The sequence below is a fragment of the Oncorhynchus tshawytscha genome, linkage group LG15 (genome assembly GCF_018296145.1).
Source record: "Oncorhynchus tshawytscha isolate Ot180627B linkage group LG15, Otsh_v2.0, whole genome shotgun sequence".
NCBI lineage: Eukaryota > Metazoa > Chordata > Actinopteri > Salmoniformes > Salmonidae > Oncorhynchus > Oncorhynchus tshawytscha.
In genome coordinates, this window is record NC_056443.1 from 20,117,115 (window position 1) to 20,137,342 (window position 20,228).

Here is a 20,228-nt window from a genome sequence, read left to right on the forward strand (position 1 = left end):
TTTCCACCTTCTCCACTGCTGTCCCGTCAATGTGGATAGGGAGGTGCTCCCTCTGCTGTTTCCTGAAGTCCACGATCATCTCCTTTGTTTTGTTGACGTTGAGAGGTTGTTTTCCTGACACCACACTCCGAGTGCCTTCACCTCCTCCGAGTGCCCTCACCTCCTCCCAAATTGCAGACAGTGAGATCAATGATGAATCAAAACTATAGTTTGATTTTGGGGTAAGGTACAATACCATACAGTGTTTCAGAGGCACGACTCTCAACCTTCGCCTCTCCCGAGTCCGTACGGGAGTGATGGGACCAAACTGTAACTAGGGTGGAGGGATGGAAGGGTGGAGGGATGGAGAGGTGGAGGAATGGAGAGATGGAGGAATGGAGGGATTTAGGGATGGAAGAATGGAGGGATGGAGGGACACATCTTCAGAGGAAGAGCAGAAGGAACCCGGGAACATGGATTATGCACGCTCAACGACAAACACACACACACACACAAAAACACACACACACAAGCACAAACACACACACACACAATAGCACCTTGTACATGAAGGCTTTTTTTCTTATTTTATTCACCAACAGATATATTATACTTTAGCATGGTTTAATTGTGTTTCACTGTAACAGATTTTTTTATTATAAGGTGTAATGATGATGGATCTTATCTGCAGCTACAGTAATTGTATCTGCTTTGTATTGTGTATTGAGTTTTATTGTTTTGTTGTAAATTCATTCAAATGTATTATCTTGGATTTATGATGTCTGTCATTCAGATCTTTTTTTATGTCTGTCATTCAGATGATAGAATTACATATGTGTACATGAAGTTCCAAAATATTACAAGTATTATTCACGTTTTCTTCTAATGGCCTATACTTTTACATTATCTTTGCATTGTGCTTTAAAAAAAAGCTATATTTTATCCACCTGATGGCATGAGTGCTTTCATACAGTACATGGATATTGTCATCGTCAACTTTTCCAGAAAACCTAATTTGGTCAAACCTCCTTTCAGCCTAGTATAGATCTTATGCTCCACAATGTGTGATTTAAAGGGGCAATTTGCTATTTCTACATCAAATTTTGGACTTAATTATATCTACCCATTGAATCTTGAAGAATATAACATAAATGCCCCATTAGCAAAGTTAAAATGCCATACTCCATCAGCTGAAGACCCATTGCGATTTTCATAATGATTTTTTGGGGAAGGGTGTGCCGAAAATAAATGTTCTTCTCAATTTTATGTCATATACTCTGCAGGAGTTCCTTTTTAATATTGAAATGTGGACATGCACGTCTGCGATGGCAAAGCGGTCTTCCAAGTAAGCAAAGGTTAGAGCCAAGGTCATGAGCCAAGGTGTGGTATTTACACAGAAACAATATTGAATATTTCCATTACTGAGTTGAATTCCAAGTAGAAGAGGGGCCTTTGTCAGTAACCAGGGAACCACTACTTTCCGAGAAAGTTAGCAGGTGTTTCATTTCCCTCAGCCACACTGACTTATGAGCATGCAGAAGAAGTCATGCAAACACTTCTGCAGGCATATGAAGCCAAGATGAAAACACACACATTCTGTTATGATATTTTTGCTCTCTCTCACTCGCTCTCTCTAAACCCCCCTCTCGTCCTCTTTCTGTATCCCTCCTTTTGACTTTCTGCAACTTTGAGTGGTCAGCTCCTAAAATAACACAGCTACCGGTATGTATCGGAGTAATACCACGACCATTAACCACACAACCAGCAGCAGCTTGGAAACACATGCTGCAAAACCACCACCATCAGACTGATCAACACAGTGCCAAACCCCAAATAGTGCCAAAGCCCACGCCTCATACGGGAATTCTTTTTTTAAAACAGCAGCCCTCGTCAAAAGGAGGTCTCTACTCTTTCTTCTCTGTGTGTTTTGGTTAGTCAACTGCTAGCTACCAGTGACAGTGATAGATAAGTACATACAGCCAGAGGAAGCAGTCATACAACGCCTTAAAGAGATGTTTGGTTGTCCCTTCTCCTCCTTCTCAAAACAGGGAATACTACTTATCCTACTCTCTAACCTCCACTATGGTAAGTTTTGTAAAAAAAAAAAATGTTTAAATGACTTCCTCCTGTTCATGCTTGTATTATAAAGTTAGTAAAACCGTTAGCTTTCTCTAACTTCCTTGTTGGTCTTTGCAACGGTGTGTGTTGACTGTAGAATGCCTAGTAATCAGTGATTGGTTGGGTATTTAGGATCTTTTGCTTTATTACTGTGTGATAACACCTACATAATACCTATAGTTAGCAACATATCATGATGAAGTGATTCAGCAGTTTAGAATGAGTGCCGATGGTGTGGTTGGGTCGGCAGCTGTTGCAGTGCTTCTAGAACGCAACAGATCTTACGATGTGAAACGCATGTCATTCATTAAATGTAAGGCAATACGGGACTGTATCAAATGATTGTTTTTATTACATAATAAGATACACTGCAGGACTAGGATAACTGCAGTTATGCCCTAAATATCCCCCCTCATTGAGTTGTAACTTTATTTTGTCTTAATTCATGACAGATGATTTTTTTGTGTAAGGGTTTATAATTTGTTACTTCAGACTGACATGTCTTTATAATGCAGTATGCAGTACATGACACATTTCTGGTGAATAATTACACATTGAACACAGTGTGGTTTGTACTTGTGAACTGAGGAGGGGTTATCAGATCCACCACCACTTCTCTTTTCCTGTCATCTCATCCTGTTCTACTGAATGTTGGGGAGGGGTGGACTTTAATGAAGTAAAATAGGACCCACACACTCAGATACGTAAAGATATAAAGTGAAAATATGCAAAGTGCCACGTAAAGCATAAATGAAACCTGGAAATGCTCTATATAAATCCAATTCATTATAATATATTATTGATTAGGTAGGACGTTGCACTGCAGTGTATTATTGTGTAATTATTCATGTAAGACACACTGTAACAAGTATTACAGTGTAACAATGAGTAATTACAACACTTGCTATACAGTACGTACATGAATAATTACACAGTAGTAAGTACACTGTAATGTAAAGAGTAACCTTTGATTGGTGTCAGAATGCTAATGTACATGTTTGTGTTTCAGGTGTGGGTGTTTCTTCATACCTGTCATTCCACAAGACAGTAGGGGACTCCGTGGAGATCCCTGCAGGCTTAGAGGGGCAAAATGCCACCATAATGCAGTGGAAGTACAGAGGAAAGGATATTGCAGAATTCAACTCAGAAGTTGTGTATTCACGAGGATCCCAGTTTGATGGGAGACTAGAGTTGAATGTCATTAACTTCAGTTTAACAATTAGGAAACTGACTCTGCAAGACTCAGGGGAATTTCTTGTTACTGCTGAAACAGACAAGCAGATTCCCACTAAGGCTGTCACTCTGCAGGTTCACGGTAGGCAGTTGTCAGCTTTTTTACATAGTTTGTTTCCTTTTCTATGACTACAGTGTTAATGACATCTTCCATCCATTGTCTTACACTGGTATCATCTCGTTGACGGCTCTCTCTCAGAGCCTATATCGAAGATGGTGATCCAGACAGACATCAAGCTATTGGCCAACCACTCCTGTACGGTATGGCTGGTGTGCAACGTGTCCTGCTACCCCAACCTTACCTACACGTGGGAGAGAGACAATGAGATCTACGGTGACGCCCAGCAGATTCAATTCTCTCTCTCACCAGCAGAGGGAGACATCAGTGTAAAGTGCAACGCCTCCAACCTAGTCAGTTGGAAAACTGCCTCTACGACAGTAAAGTGTAGTAATGACACAACCACCCCAGGTACCTAGATATCATAATAATCCCTTCTATACACTTTTCAGTGTGCTTATAGGCTTATGTTGTCAAGTAGAATATGTAATACTTTTGATTACATTTACATCATTTAGCAGACACTTTTATCTGGCTCGGGGGTTCAAATGGTGTGTGAAAAACGCTGTCTCAGACACCACTCCAGAATCCCCCATAAGAGTTCAATTGGGATGAGACCTGGTGACTGAGACACACACACACCCTTTAAACCCCCTATAATCCATTGAGACCCCTCTTTCAAAGTCATTGACATCTCTTCTTCTAGTCATGGTAGCCAAAATAATGGACCACTGGGATTTTTTTTAAACCCTTTTTTCTCCCCAATTTCGTGGTATCCAATTGGTAGTTTTAGTCTGGTCCCATCGCTGCAACTCCCGTACAGACTCAGGAGAGGCAAAGGTTGAGAGCCGTGCGTCCTCCGAAACACAACCCAGGCAAGCTGCACTGCTTCTTGACACTTAACACGGAAGCCAGCCACACTAATGTGTCGGAGGAAACACCGTACAACTGGCGACGGTGTCAGTGTGCATTGCGCCCGGCCCACCACAGGAGTCGCTAGAGTGCAATGGGACAAGAACATCCCTGCCGGCCAAACCCTCCCCTAACCAGGACGATGATGGGCCAATTGTGCGCCGTCCAATGGGTCTCCCGGTCGTGGCCAGCTTCGACAAAGCCTGGACCCGAATCAGGATCTCTGGTGGCACAGCTAGCACTGCAATGCAGTGCCTTAGAACACTGTGCCACTCGGGAGGACCGCAACTGGGCATTTTTATTCAGGACCCCAAGCATGACGGGATGTTAATTGCTTAATTAAGTCAGGAACCACACCTGTGTGGAAGCACCTGGTTTCATTTTACTTTGTATCTGTCATTTACTCAAGGGTTTCCTTTATTTTGGCAGTTACCTGTATAAGACATAGAGCCCTGTAGTCGTTATCATACTGTATAGTCTAATCATGTGTGGTGTACAATATGTGACAGGACAGGCATGGTATTCCATCTACATCGGAGTATCAGTAGGAGGCGCTGTGGTGCTGATCCTCACTGTAGCTGTGGCAGTGTGCTACTGCAGGAAACACCGTAACAAAGGTATGTACAGCTTAGGGCCCTCAGCTGTACTTAAAGTGACATTTCAGGTGGTTCTAGAAGAATTCTTCAGCTGATATGATTTTGTTTTCAATTTGGGGATTTACTAAAAATTGGTAGAAGAGTGAAACCCGTTATGAGTGTTGTTTATTTATTCCTGGATATGTTTGTTGATATCCTGTTTGAAATGTTTCTGATTGGTTGATATTTTGTTCTTATTAAACACAGCAGATCTAACTGACAACACAATATATGCTGATGTTATGATCAACACAAGAAGTAGAGATGTAAGTATACAATGCCAGTATTATGTATCTGAATGTGTTAAAGCTGTATGTATTGTATTGTAATGGGCTGTATTTTGATTCCAGACAAGATCAAACAGTCATGTAAACCCAATATCCATCTATGAAACTGTCAATGATCTGGTTATCCCAAGATTGAACAAGGTAAGATATAAATGGTCATAATGGTAAAATGTATGTGGTTGAATGGAAGACTATTTAGTCTACTTTGAGAATAGTCACTACCTTTCTTGATGCTGAAACAGTTTCTTCTTGATTATCTGTCACATGTAGCCGCAGACTCTGTATGATAAGATCACGTTTGGACGCCGGGAAGCCCACCCTTCTCCTTTCCAGGAAGTATTGTGAGCTGAACAGGATGTGGTCACAGGCTGCGCCTTCCATAGATATAGAACCCTCTGCATCCTCTGCATCTTACACATGTACATTCTGAATATAGGCCTAGATGTTACTGTTTAATTTCTCGCCCTACTCAAATTTGTGGATTCAGCTATTTCAGCCAATCTCAACAGACAAACATTGGCAGTAGAATGGCAGCAGCTATTTCATCCAATCTCAACAGACAAACATTGGCAGTAGAATGGCAGCACTGAAGAGCTCAGTGACTTTAATCATGGCACCGTCATGTTTTGTGGCTGTTTTTCATGGTTCACGCTAGGCCCCTAAGTTTCAGTGAAGGGAAATCTTAACACTACAGAATACAGTGACATGCTAGACGATTCTATACTTCCAACTTTGTGGCAACAGTTTGGGGAAAGCCCTTTTCTGTTTCAGCATGACCATGCCGTCGTGCACAAAGGGAGGTGCATACAGAAATGGCTTGTTGAGATCGGTGTGGAAGAACTTGCCTGGCCTGCACAGAGCCCTGACCTCAACCCCAGTGAACACCGTTGGGATGAATTGGAACGCTGACTGCGAGCCAGGCCTAATTGCCCAACATCAGTGCCCAACCTCATTAAAGCTCGTGGCTGACTGGAAGCAAGTCCCCAGCAGGTGTCCACATACCTTTGGCCATGTCGTATGTATACAGTACCAGTCATAGTTTGGACACATCTACTCATTCCAGGGTTTTTCTCAATTTTTACTATTTTCTACATTGTAGAATACTAGTGAAGATGATCAAAACTATGAAATGACATATATGGAATCAAGTATTAACCAAAAAGGTGTTAAACAAATGAAAAAAATATTTTAGACTTTAGATTGTTCAAAGTAGCCACCCTTTGCCTTGATGACAGGTTTGCGCACTCTTGGCATTCTCTCAATCAGCTTAATGAAGAATGCTTTTCTAACAGTTCCCACATATGAAGGAGTTCCCACATATGCTAAGCGCTTGTTGGCTGCTTTTCCTTCACTCTGTGGTCCAACTCATCCCAAACCATCTCAATTGGGTTGAGGTAGGGTGATTGTGGAGGCCAGGTCATCTGATGCAGCACTCCATCACTCTCCTTCTTGGTCAAATAGCCAGTACTCAGCCTGGATGTGTAATTGTCCTGTTGAAAACCAAATCATAGTCCCACTAAACGCAAACCAGATGGGATGCCGTATCGCTCCAGAATGCTGTGGTAGCCATGCTGGTTAAGTGTGCCTTCAATTCTAAATAAATCACTGACGGTGTCACCAGCAACACACCCCCACAACTCCTCCATGTTTCACGGTGGGAACCACACATACAGAGATCATCTGTTCATCTATTCTGCGTCTCACAAAGACACAGCGTTTGGAACCAAAAATCTCAAATTTGGACTCATCAGACCAAAGGACAGATTTCCACCGGTCTAATGTCCATTGCTCATGTTTCTTGGCCCAAGCAAGTCTCTTCTTCTTATTGGTGTCCTTTTAGTAGTGGTTTCTTTGCAGCAATTTGACCATTAAGGCCTGATTCACGTAGTCTCCTCTAAACAGTTGATGTTGAGATGTGTCTGTTACTTGAACTCTGTGAAGCATTTATTTGGGCTGCAATCTGAGGTGCTGTTACCTCTAATGAACTTATCCTCTGCTACAGAGGTAACTCTGGGTCTTCCTTTCCTGTGGCAGTCCCCATGAGAGCCATTTTCATCATAGCGCTTGATCGCTTTTGTGACTGCACTTGAAGAAACTTTCAAAGTAGTTGACTTTTTCCAGATTGGCTGACCTTCATGTCTTAAAGTAATGATGGACTGTCGTTTCTCTTTACTTATTTGAGCTGTTCTTGCCATAATATAGACTTGGTCTTTTAACAAATAGGGCTATCTTCTGTATACCACCCCTACCTTGTCACAACACAACTGATTGGCTCAAAATAACACCTTTTTGGTTAATACTTGACTCCATATATGTTATTTCATAGTTTTGATGACTTCACTAGTATTCTACAATGTAAAAAATAGTAAAAATAAAGAAAAACCCTTGAATGAGTAGGTGTGTCCAAACTTTTGACTGGTACTGAATCCAGTTGAAGTCGGAAGTTTACATACACTTATGTTGGAGTCATTAAAACTTGTTTTTCAAGTTCTGTGTGTGTGTGTGTGTGTGTGTGTGTGTGTGTGTGTGTGTGTGTGTGTGTGTGTGTGTGTGTGTGTGTGTGTGTGTGTGTGTGTGTGTGCGGATGTGAGGATGTGTGCGGATGCGTGCATGCATTAGAACCTTTTATTTTCTAGAGATTCAGGCTAACATAACTTTTTTTATTAAAGGTTCAGTGCATCCATTTTTATCTCAATATAACATCATTTCTGGGTAACAATTAAGTACCTTACTGTGATTGTTTTCAATTCAAATAGTCAAAAAGAATCTAAAGACCTTAGCAAATATTTTCTCAAGCAAGAATTTTGGTAGCACTGTCTGGTAGTGGTCTGGAAAACTGAAAATGTGCTGTTTTGGCAAAGAGGTTTGGAACTCTTTTTCTTATTGATCTATTAACTAATTTATCACATGGTGATGTCACCACCAAAAAGAGGCTGTTATTTCAGGCAGTGTTTTCAAACAGCTTTTACACTAAAAGGGCATTATCATAATGTTCACAATTTCACAGTATTATTCCAACCTCCTAGTGTGGAAATATATATAAAACAGAAGATAATCACGCTTTTGACTGCACTGGGCCTTTAAGTTATAGCCTATTGTATTCTATTGTTGCATTAACTGTTTATAGTTGTGCAATAACAACTAATAATAGCAGTAAAATATATATATATATTCTGAAAGCTGTGATTCTACAATAGTGGACATTTATTTCTTTGTGTTTTTGTGTATTGTAGTTTAAGTTTGTATTGTAGAGTAAGTAAATAGCTGTACATTTCCTTATAATAACAATTGTTTTAATACCTCATCTTCAGTCACATTCACATAAATTCAACATGCTATCTGCTCACAAAATGTGGATCTTTGCAATCAGACAATAAATATATCATATTACAATAATTCTGTCTATAAATATGGAGAAAAATGAGAGACAAGGTGTTGAATTAACTTAGAAATGTAGTAGCACTTGATAAGCACATTATGAATGACTCTGACAGACATAATACATACATCTATAACAGTCCCATTTGATTTAGCAGCTATAAACACACATGGGAACATCTAGAGACATTGTGAAATGATATAAATAAAAATGTAAACCCTTTAATTAACTTCTGAGAACATATGTAGAAAAACCTCAGAACACAAAACGAATATTCCAAAAACAATTCCAGCATTGCAGTTCTCTTTCACCACCACGGCAAGCTTGGGCTGTTCCACTAATCACAAGGGGAGACATAAAGAGAGTAAGAACAGAAATACAATAAACGCTGCTCACAAACCCAACAGCAAGTTGGACGAGTGTAAGAAGTCCCTGCCGATAGATTCCTGAATTCACAACTGTTTTCCTGGGTAAATAGTGGATAGAACACACGTCGAGTAATTTTTGGCCCATCGTTTTGGTCATTTAGTTGGGTTATTGAGCTATGAACAGATGGGTGGTATGTCTGTATTTTAAATACATACTTGAATTACTTCTGAGTATTTTGTGTTGAAGTGGGCGGAACCAAACTGTATTTTGTAACAAGATACTTTCAGAAGCTGTAATTTGTATTTTCAAAATATTTTTCTTTTCCATTACTTCATAGCGGTTCACAATTTTGTGGCCCCCTTTCACCTTAAATATGTATCAAAAGTCTGACAGCACTATTGTGTGATATAAGCATCTGCTAAATTAACTAAATATAAATGTATTTGTAAAAATGAACAGTTGCAAAGCATGCTGAGTATTATTCTAATGAGCTCTGCCATAAAAACCAAGGCCAATAACAATACCCAGTCTGCTTTGCAGTTCTTCATTTTCCCATATACACACATTTACAGTTTGGTTATCCAGAGTGACAGTGCATTCAACTAAAGGAGATAAACAACAACATACAGTCTCATTGTCATAGCAAGTAAGACGTTACTGAGAAAATTGTTGATTGAGAGCATTCCCAGTAAACCGGGAACATTCCCATAACATTAGCTAACATTCCCATAACATTAGCTAACATTCCCATTGAGCGCTGGTTAGGGTTTGAACAAAAATTACAAACATTCAAAGACTGTTTCAGATCCCCGAATATATTTTTTTTTCTAGGGGGCCCTCATTGATTGTGTTAGTCGTTCTCATTCAGGTATCATATTAACATCGCCTAAGTCATTACAGAGTTTGAGAATTACAAGATTATCCAGAAGTCATGCAAACCCTTCTGCAGGCATATGAAGCCTAGATGAAAATGCACACAGACTGTATCTTGTTACAAAATACATTTGAGTTTAGATCTGCCCACTTAAATGCAAAATACTCAGAAGTCATTCAAATATGTATTTCTAATACATTCTCAATCAGATATCATATTAACATGGCATAAATCCAAAATAAAGTTTGAGAATTACGAGATTATCCAGAAGTCATGCAAACCCTTCTGCAGGCATACTGTATGAAGCTTCCATCTCCGTCGGCGCCATCTTCTTCTAACCACACAACCAGCAGCAGCTAGGAAACACAGGCTCCAAAACCACCACCATCAGACTGATCAACACAGTGATAGACCCCAAACACGGCCACGCCTCATCGTCTAGCTCTCAAGCTAAGCGAAATGGGTATATTCAGATAGGAACTATAAAATTTGACTTCCTTTTCAACTAACATACAGTCATTATTGTATAGAAGAGCAGCCCTCATCAAAAGGAAGTCTGCTCTTTCTCTTCTCTACTCTTTCTTCTTGGTGTGTTTTGGTTAGTCAACTGTTAGATACCAATGACATTGATAAGAACATAGGTGTCATGCCCATAGGGGTACAGGGGCATGTACCCCCTCAGATTTGTCCTGTAAAAAATACATTAAAAACAACTTTCTTGAATTAAAACCAAAAAATGTGATGTTGTTTCTATTAGCCACCTAGCAATTTTATGAAGTTGGCTTGCCCAGATGGGTTCCCAATTTTCCAACCTCATAACTAGCTACCAAGAAGCCATTCCAGGCTGTCAGTCACAAGTTAACTTGTCTAACTATCTTAGCTGGCATGCCTGCTGGCAAGTTTGGTAGACTTTAGAAAAGCAAGCAATAACTACATGCACTGAATAAGCATCACATTCCTTTCAATCTTTTACCCAGATTTTATCAGAGCTGCAGTGAAGCATATTAAGTTGTTTTTATTTGCATCACCAGAGAGGTTGATACAGACAGATCAAACAGTATGCTTAGATATGGAGAAAAATGTATGATATTTACAGGAAAAAGCTGTTTCGGGTGGTTGTTTCGAGCATATCCCCCCTCCGGACAATCCAGCCGTCCTCGTGTACTTTGTTCCCCCTAAGATTTTTGGGTTGCATGACACCCCTGGATAAGAAGGACATACAGCCAGAGGGAACAGTCATGCAACGCCTTAAAGAAATGTCTGGTGGTCCCCTTCTCCTGTTTCTCCAAACAGGGAATACTACTTCTCCTACTCTCTAAACTCCACTATGGTAAGTTTTGAAATTAGATTTGACTTTATCCTGTTCATGCTTTGTATCTATTGCATATGCTTGCTGGCATGATAAAGTTAGGAAAAACGGCGACGGTGTGTTTGTGCCCATAGGCGACGTTGTTGCCAGTGATGTCTGGTGAGGACCTGCCTTACAACAGGCCTACAAGCCCTCAGTCCAGCCTCTCTCAGCCTATTGCGGACAGTCTGAGCACTGATGTTGGGATTGTGCGTTCCTGGTGTAACTCGAGCAGTTGTTGCCATCCTGTACCTGTCCCGGAGGTGTGATGTTCGGATGTACAGATCCTGTTCAGGTGTTGTTACACATGGTCTGCCACTGCGAGGACGATCAGCTGTCCGTCCTCTCTCCCTGTAGCGCTGTCTTAGGCGTCTCACAGTACGAACATTGCAATTTATTGCCCTGGCCACAACTGCAGTCCTCATGCCTCCTTGTAGCATGCCTAAGGCACGTTCACGCAGATGAGCAGGGACCATGGGCATCTTTCTTTTGGTGTTTTTCAGAGTCAGTAGAAAGGCATCTTTAGTGGCCTAGGTTTTCAAAACTGACCTTAATTGCCTACCGTCTGTAAGCTGCTAGGGTCTTAACGACCGTTCCACAGGTGCATGTTCATTAATTGTTTATTGAACAAGCATGGGAAACAGTGTTGCATGAAGATGTGGACCAAAGTGTGGTAAGTGTTCATGATTTATTAATAGAACTGAACACTGAATAACAAAAACAACAAAGAGAACAAACAGAAACAAACAAAACAGTTCTGTCTGGTGCAGACACAAAAACAGAAAACTACCCACAAAACACAGGTGGGAAAAGGCTACCTAAGTAGGGTTCTCAATCAGAGACAACGATAGACAGCTGCCTCTGATTGAGAACCACACAGAAATAGAAAACATAGAACACAAAACATAGAATGCCCACCCCACAACTCACGCCCTGACCAAACCAAAATAGAGGCATGAAAAGGATCTCTAAGGTCAGGGCGTGACAGCCCTAAATACCACACTTTAAATACCACCCTTTAAATACCACACTTTAAATACCACACTTCACTGAACTGTAACTGTATTTTGTTTTAATTTATGACAGTTGTTTTGGTTGAAGGGTTTATAATACATTACTTCTGACTGACATGTAAAGAAGTAAAATCGGACCCACATGCTTAGATACGTAAAAAGTGCAAATATGTAAAGTGCCACGTACAGTATAAATCAAACCCGGAAATGTGCTATATAAATCCAATCAATTATTATCTATTATTGATTATGTAGGACTTTGCATTGCAGTGTATTATTGTGAAATTATTTATGTAGGCACAATGTAACAAGTAATACAGTGTAACAATGAGTAATTACAACACTTGCTACACCGTACTTACATGAATAATTACACAGTAGTAAGTGCACTGTAATATAAAGTGTCAACATTGATTGATGTCAGAATGCCAATGTACATTTTTATGTTTCCGTTGTGGTTGTTTCTTCATACCGGTCGTTCCACAAGACAGTAGGGGACTCCGTGGAGATCCCTGCAGGCTTAGAGGGGCAAAATGTCACCATAAAGCAGTGAAAGTATAGAAGAAAGGATATTTCAACTCAGAAGTTGTATATTCACCTGTATCCCAGTTTGAGGGGAGACGAGAGATGAATGCGAATGAATGCTTCAGTTTAAAAATGAGGAAACTGACTTTGCAAGACTATAACTAGAAAATACCATTTCTAAAATACCACTACTGTAGTCTAGTTTGGAAATGGGCCACCTTTCATGATGCTGAAATGGTTTATTTTTGGTTGTCTGTCACATTTTGCTGCAGACTGGGTATGATAAGATCACATTTGGACACTCCTCTTCTCCCTACCAGGAAGTACTGTAAGTTGAACAGGAAGTTCTCTAGGCTGAACAGGATGTGGTCATAGGCTGGGCTTCCATAGATATACTGTAGAACCGTCTGCAGGTTTTTGGTTTTCCCTTTCAATTAAGACCTAAACAACCAGGTGAGGGGAGTTCCTTAATGTACATTTGGTATATTGGCGTAGAAGAGAAGTCTAGCGGTTAAAAGTGTTGGGCCAGTAACCTAGTGGTTGTTGGTTTGAATCCCCAAATGACTAAGTGAAGGATTTGTCGATGTGCCCTTCAGCAAGGCACTTAACCCTAATTGCTCCAGGGTCACTGTCAATAATGTCTGATCCTTGGCCAGGGGGAGTGGGATATGCAAAAAAAACACATTTCACATTTGTATAATACACACTTTTAAATGATTGAAATAGGACAAATGTAAGCACCCACCTAATGATTAATAAGATGTTACTGTTGAATTTCATCATGACCTGCACATTGCAGAATTTTTTTGTTGCCTACTTTTTCATTATTCAATATTTTCCTTTTGTTGATCGTAGAGTAGATAGATAGATATAACCTTTTATTTTGAAGAGATTTAGGCTTACATAACTTGTTTGATGAAGTTGTATTGTTTGATGAAGTACATGATAGGCATATAAGACATTTAATATCTTAGATAAAGTGATAAGTCTGCATCACAAATGACTGGGTGACAGGCAGCATAAGGTATGAAAGAGGTACTACAGAAAGTACTTCTACTGGATTAACTATGGGAACCCTACACAACATTTTCTTATTCAAGAACAACTAGCGTAGTAATCAAATGTGCTTCAATATCTTTATATTGTTACCAATTATGGCAATATTCTCTGGTCTGATGAAACCAAGATTGAACTCTTTGGCCTGAATGCCAAGTGTCACATCTGGAGGAAACCTTACACCTCCCTATGGTGAAGCATGGTGGTAGCAGCATCATGCTGTGGGGATGTTTTTCAGCGGCAGGACTGGGAGACTAGTCAGGATCAAGGGAAAGATGAACGGACCAAAGTACCGAGAGATCCTTTATGAAAACCTGCCCCAGAGCGCTCAGGACCTCAGACTGGGGTGAAGGTTCACCTTCCAACAGGACAATGACCCGAAGCACACAGACAACGCAGGAGTGGCTTTGGGACAAGTCTCTGAATGTCCTTGAGTGGCCCAGCCAGAGCCCGGACTTGAACCCGATCAAACATCTCTGGAGAGACATGAAAATAGCTGTACAGCGATGCTCCCCATCCAACCTGACAGAGCTTGAGAGGATCTACAGAGAAAAATGGGAGAAACTCCCCAATTACAGGTGTGCCAAACTCCCCAAATACAGGTGGGCCAAGCTTGTAGCGTCATACGCAAGAGGATTCAAGGCTGTAATCGTGTTGAGTATTGAGTAAAGGGTCTGAATACTTATACAAATGTGATATTTCAGTTTTTGGTTTTGAATACAATTTTTTTTCTTTTTTTTTCCATCTGTTTTTTCTTTGTCATTATGGGGTATTGTGTTTCGATTGATGAGGATTTTAGAATAAGGCTGTAACGTAACAAACTGTGGAAAAAGTTAAGGGGTCTGAATACTTCCTGAATGCACTGTACATGCGACAACGAGCCAATAGGATCTCGCTAGCTCGTGCTTTACTCACCTTCTTGCTTTTTCTGCCCACTATGCTTAATTTGCTCCCACTGTAAATGACACAGATTAACTATATTGGGTTAGTTATAAATATATTTAGTAGAGTCTGGTGTAAGCAAGACTGTATTGGAATGGCAGCAATCCTAATACCTTTAATTGTTGATTACCAAAAAATATAAATAATAATTAAGCTTTATTTGAACAGTGAGTCATGCTAAGACCAAGGTCCATTTTAAAGATGAACCCTGTATACACATCAATATACAGTTCATAAGCACATCAATATACATAGTGCACACATCAATATACAAAAAGCTAAACACAGTCATAGAAAACAAATACATTCTTCAGTATAAAGGTCCTCAATTAGCCTTTTGAATTGCCCTAGAGGCCCCAATTCATCCAACTTTAGAAAGCCTTGGAGATCTTTCCACAAGTAAAGTTCAAGATAACTAAAATCAGATTTACCTAACTCATTGGAGATCGAAGGGAAAGCCATCCCGCGACCGGGTTTGGTATCTCACCACTATTGTGGAGAGGGAGAACACGGCCGCCTTCCAAACCCTGGGGATAACACCCAAGAGAATTGGCAGTTAAAAAACCTGTGTTAATTACTCCGCAGAAAGCTGCAGCAAGAAAGGACCAAGCAAATCTGCTGCAGCGGATTTGATTTTTTACATCAATTTTAAGCAAGGCATCATGCACATGAAAACAAAGTTTACAAAGTTGATACGGGGAACATTTTTAGCTCAACTCTAAAACAAATATATGTTAAAACACATCCAAACACAATTCCTAAGAGCAACATTAGAAAAACTATTCCAGGGAAGCGGGTCTCTCCCACCATGCCGGGCTCTGAGGAGACAGGGAGAGAATAGAAATACAGTCAGGTCCAAAAATATTTGGAAAGTGACAATTTTGTTGTTGTAAAGTAGTCAAAAGATTAGTATTTGGACCCATATTCCTAGCATGCAATGACTACATCAAGCTTTTTCAGTGTAAACTTAAACGACTCAAACCGGATATGAAGTCTGTAGAAAAAATAATGGGGCAAAATGTTTTTAAATAACATCATCTTTGAGAACTATCACCAAAATAAAAAAAATCTTAAAATCTGAAATTCCAAAAATGTCATGGCATGGGGCACCCATTGATTTTGTTATAATGTTTAAGTCACTCAGATAGCATTAGGACACGGCGTAAGCCATGGCAAAATGTGTATAATTGCAGGAAATTAGCTATAAAATGGAAAACTTTTGTATATGCGGCCATGAGGAGAGTCTCTAAAACTGTGCCATTGACCACACCCACTACTTAAAAAAAATTAAAAACATTTTTACAATAAAAGTGACTCCAAAATGATACAATACATTATTTACCATTCATTTCTATTGGGCACAAAATAATCTGAAACAACCAAAATGCACAACACAACAGCAAGCTTGACCAGCGTAAGAACTCCCTGCCCATAGAATGATGAAATCACCACTGTTTTTCTGGTCAGATCATGTGTTCCCGGGAAAGAATCCTGGCCCTAGAAGTGACCGTACCTTGGCATCTCTCCGTCACAACCCTGGAGGCTTTAGAGAGCCCATTGCTGGCAGTACAGGTGAAGGTGGCATTTCTGTTGGGGCTGTAAGACGTCCAGACGACAGAGACGTTGGTGTTGGGATTCCCCTTCCAGAAGGCATCCTCAAACACAGCCTCTGGTTCCCAGGAGAGGTGGGTGTCCTTCACTGAAGAGGAGCACTGAAGAGCCATCACACAATGGCTGTCCTTCAACATGCTGAAGACCTTACGGACGCTGGGCTTGCTGAGACGCTCTGGACATTTGAACGGAAATACAGGAAGCTCTCGTGAATAGAAAACACATTTTCCAGAAACAAAACTGGGAATACAACATGAATACAGTAGAGTTGTTCCACCAAATGAGTACCTTTTGCATCCCTTTGATATTTTAATTAGAAATTGTGCTTAAATATTCAGTTTTAAAAGACTGTTATAAGAATAAGACCTCATAGAAAATATAATAAATCTGTGAGAAAGTGCCAAAATTCTGCATTTTAACATGTCCCTCCTGTCCGCACCTACTGTGATTTCTAGATAGATCTCAACATAATTAACCCCAACCCCAAAAGTGTTCACCATCATTGTAAAGCCCTAGTTATTTTGTTGCTTTAACAAATGAATTTCTGAAGATTATTATTTATTTCATATGATTAGTGATTCATCTTATCACATGAAACGCCTGTCCCTCATGTTAAGGTCAACCCTGTTACGTGAACTGGACTCTTGTTTTAATATTGTGAAACTATTCATATTTTTTCAAAAGAAACATTGAACATCTAATATTGAAATCATAATGTAAAAGCAGGCGAGCTGGTTCTACTCTTTTTTGGCCTTTTTCTGGTGTTTTGTGGTGGAAAACTGAGTGAGTCGAGCATAACACGTATACCCTGTTACCCATAGATAGACAGACTAGAAATGTTTAACAATACATGTTTTGGGGGCTGAAAAGCTTGCATTCAATTGCCATTTTGGGACCCTTGGGTTCTGGGCTGACTTGCGCCGGCAAATCTGATGGAAATCCTAGAGTGCACCTTTAATACAGGTACATTGTTGTGATTGAGAGCCTTACCTGTCACAGTGAGCTGGACAGGTACGTTATGCTGCTCTCCCTTATAGTCTTTAAGGAGAACAGAGTAAACCAGGGCATCCCCTATCCTCACATCTCTTATCTCTAAGTCCCCGGACGAGATGTTGAGACTTAGACGACCCTGAAACTGCCAGAAACGGTCTGTTTTGAGAAGGTGTGATTCTTTCCTGTACGTTGCAATCCAGGTGTTGTTGCTGAATATAGACCACTCTATCTTGCTCAAGATCCAGGATGAGTTGGCTCCAGAAGACAAGGTGACCGAATCTCCCAGGTAACCAGTGGTATCTCCCATCACCACTGAAACATAATGGAATGGAATGATTGTCCTGATGGTGATGGTATCATGTATAGTAATATACACAGAATTAGATAGAACAGAATTCAAATATGTATCCTTATGGTAATAACAGAGATCATCATCATTATCATCATCAATTGCTTCAATATTCTGAGAGTATAAACATAAATTATTTATTATTGTTTAAATAAATAACTGGTTTTGTGATAACTGTAATTTTAATGAGATCGTATATCATTTAGGACAATTTAGAATTTGCTTTCTGTTTCTGTTTTCTATTTCGGTCATGGGTCAAGACGTAGGCAATACGTATCAATGGAGGTTTGAAATCTTAACCTTAAACAAATTGTATCAAAAGTGGTCAAATTAGCCTAAACTACTTCATACGAGATGTGATATGGACTGATGAAAGGTTACATATACCTTGATCTTCGGTACACCATTAAAGTTCAAAAAGCTAATCGATAAAGGTGACATCATAGCAAGTGCCTTTATCAGGGTTTGGGGTCAGTCCCATTTTATTCAGATGATTTAATTCAAGAATGGACCATTTACATACAGTTGAAGTCAGATGTTTACATACACCTTAGCCAAATATATTTAAACTCAGTTTTTCACAATTTCTGACATTTAATCCTAGTAAAAATTCCCTGTCTTAGGTCAGTTAGGATCACCACTTTATTTTAAGAATGTGAAATGTCAGAATAATATTAGAGAGACTCATTTATTTCAGCTTTTATTTCTTTCATCACATTCCCAGTGGGTCAGAAGTTTACATACACTCAATTAGTTTTTGGTAGCATTGCCTTTAAATTATTTAACTTGGGTCAAACGTTTCAGGTAGCCTTCAACAAGATTCCCACAATAAGTGGGGTGAATTTTGGCCCATTCCTCCTGACAAAGCTGGTGTAACTGAGTCAGGTTTGTAGGCCTCTTTCCTCGCACACACTTTTTCAGTTCTGCCTACAAACGTTCAATAGGATTGAGGTCAGGGCTTTGTGATGGCCACTCCAATACCTTGACTTTGTTGTCCTTAGGCCATTATGCCAAATCTTTGGAAATATGGTTGGGGTCATTGTCCATTTGGAAGACCCATTTGCGACCAAGCTTTAACTTCCTGACTGATGTCTTGAGATGTTGCTTCAATATATCCACATAATTTTACTCCCTCATGATGCCATCTATTTTGTGAAGTGCACCAGTCCCTCCTGCAGCAAAGCACCCCCACCACATGATGCTGCCACCCCCGTGCTTCAGTTGGGATGGTGTTCTTCGGCTTGCAAGCCTCCCCCTTTTTCTTCCAAACATAACAATGGTCATGATGGCCAAACAGTTCTATTTTTTTTTCATCAGACCAGAGGACATTTCTCCAAAAAGTATCATCTTTGTCCCCATGTGCAGTTGCAAACCATCGTCTGGCTTTTTTATGGCGGATTTGGAGCAGTGGCTTCTTCCTTGCTGAGCGCCCTTTCAGGTTATGTCGATATAGGACTCGTTTTACTGTGGATACAGACACTTTTGTACCTGTTTCCTGCAGCATCTTCACAAGGTCCTTTGCTGTTGTTCTGGGATTGATTTGCACTTTTTGCACCAAAGTACGTTCATCTCTAGGAGAGAGAACGCATCTCTTTCCTGAGCGGTAAGACAGCTGCGTGGTCACATGGTGTTTATACTTGCGTACTATTGTTTGTATAGATGAACGTGGTACCATCAGGCGTTTGGAAATTGCTCCCAAGGATGAACCATATTTGTGGAGGTCTACAATTCTTTTCTGAGGTCTTGGCGGATTTCTTCTGATTTTCCCATGATGTCAAGCAAAGAAGCACTGACTGAAATGATGTCAATTAGCCTATCAGAAGCTTCTAAAGCCATGGCATCATTTTCTGGAATTTTCCAAGCTGTTTAAAAGGCACAATCAACTTAGTGTAAGTAAACTTCTGACCCACTGAAATTGTGATACAGTGAATTATAAGTGAAATAATCTGTCTGTAAACAATTGTTGGAAAAATGACTTGTGTCATGTACAAAGTAGATGTGCTAACCAACTTGCCAACACTATAGTTTGATAACAAGACATTTTGGGAGAAGTTGAAAAACAAGTTTTTTTTAAACTTCCGACTTCAACTGCGCATTTTCAATGAGGATTTCCTTTAAAGTCTTGTAATGTAATTTCAATTGACTTACTTGATTGAAACAGAATTGACCTCAACCCTTCCCCTCTCATCACTCATTACTTCAATGTATTAACAATGACAGAGTTTTAGAGACCCTCAATGAAATCAAGAAACATTTAAAAGTAAGCAGCCTACCTGGTAAGATTGTAAGAAGAGCGAGAACAACACATGCCATATTGAAATGTGACCTTCAAAATGGATACTGTTCCGCCTTCTAGTGACAAGTTTGATGCAGAGAGGCTACATCCTCTTTTGTTTGTGGTTAGGCTTCCGCTTCGTTAACATACTTGTCAAAAAACAGTTTGTCAAAAAGTCACAAGTATAAAAGGTTATTCCACACTATTCCTTTGAATTGTACATTCAGCATGAATTCTCTGACAAATCTATTAATATAAATTGTCGTTCCAAT

At 39.9% G+C, this 20,228-nt stretch overlaps 2 protein-coding genes across 5 annotated transcripts; one reads left to right on the plus strand and one right to left on the minus strand.

The window, feature by feature from the left end:
* The first annotated feature begins 1,714 nt into the window (after nucleotides 1–1,714).
* On the plus strand, nucleotides 1,715–6,148 carry LOC112214588 (natural killer cell receptor 2B4-like). 2 transcript variants are annotated; one of them, XM_024373454.2, is made up of 7 exons: nucleotides 1,715–2,064; nucleotides 3,107–3,412; nucleotides 3,530–3,799; nucleotides 4,810–4,917; nucleotides 5,146–5,201; nucleotides 5,286–5,363; nucleotides 5,493–6,148. In XM_024373454.2, the coding sequence occupies exons 1-7, from the start codon at nucleotides 1,992–1,994 to the stop codon at nucleotides 5,565–5,567; spliced, it is 966 nt and encodes a 321-aa protein (XP_024229222.2). In that variant the 5' UTR covers nucleotides 1,715–1,991; the 3' UTR covers nucleotides 5,568–6,148. The 2 variants fall into 2 exon arrangements, with proteins under 2 accessions (XP_024229222.2, XP_024229221.2); XM_024373453.2 differs by having other exon boundaries at nucleotides 1,720–2,064; nucleotides 5,143–5,201.
* A 6,099-nt stretch (nucleotides 6,149–12,247) lies between these two features.
* LOC112214589 lies at nucleotides 12,248–20,193 on the minus strand. 3 transcript variants are annotated; one of them, XR_002948127.2, is made up of 6 exons: nucleotides 19,955–20,193; nucleotides 17,330–17,644; nucleotides 16,242–16,514; nucleotides 15,160–15,546; nucleotides 14,702–14,741; nucleotides 12,248–12,724 (listed from the first exon to the last, which is right to left on the minus strand). XR_002948127.2 is itself a non-coding variant. In XM_024373455.2 (4 exons), the coding sequence occupies exons 1-4, from the start codon at nucleotides 19,992–19,994 to the stop codon at nucleotides 15,410–15,412; spliced, it is 765 nt and encodes a 254-aa protein (XP_024229223.1). In that variant the 5' UTR covers nucleotides 19,995–20,193; the 3' UTR covers nucleotides 14,866–15,409. The 3 variants fall into 3 exon arrangements, 1 of the variants encoding a protein (XP_024229223.1); XR_002948126.2 differs by lacking the exon at nucleotides 12,248–12,724 and adding an exon at nucleotides 14,309–14,328; XM_024373455.2 differs by lacking the exons at nucleotides 12,248–12,724; nucleotides 14,702–14,741 and having other exon boundaries at nucleotides 14,866–15,546.
* Nucleotides 20,194–20,228: the final 35 nt, after the last annotated feature.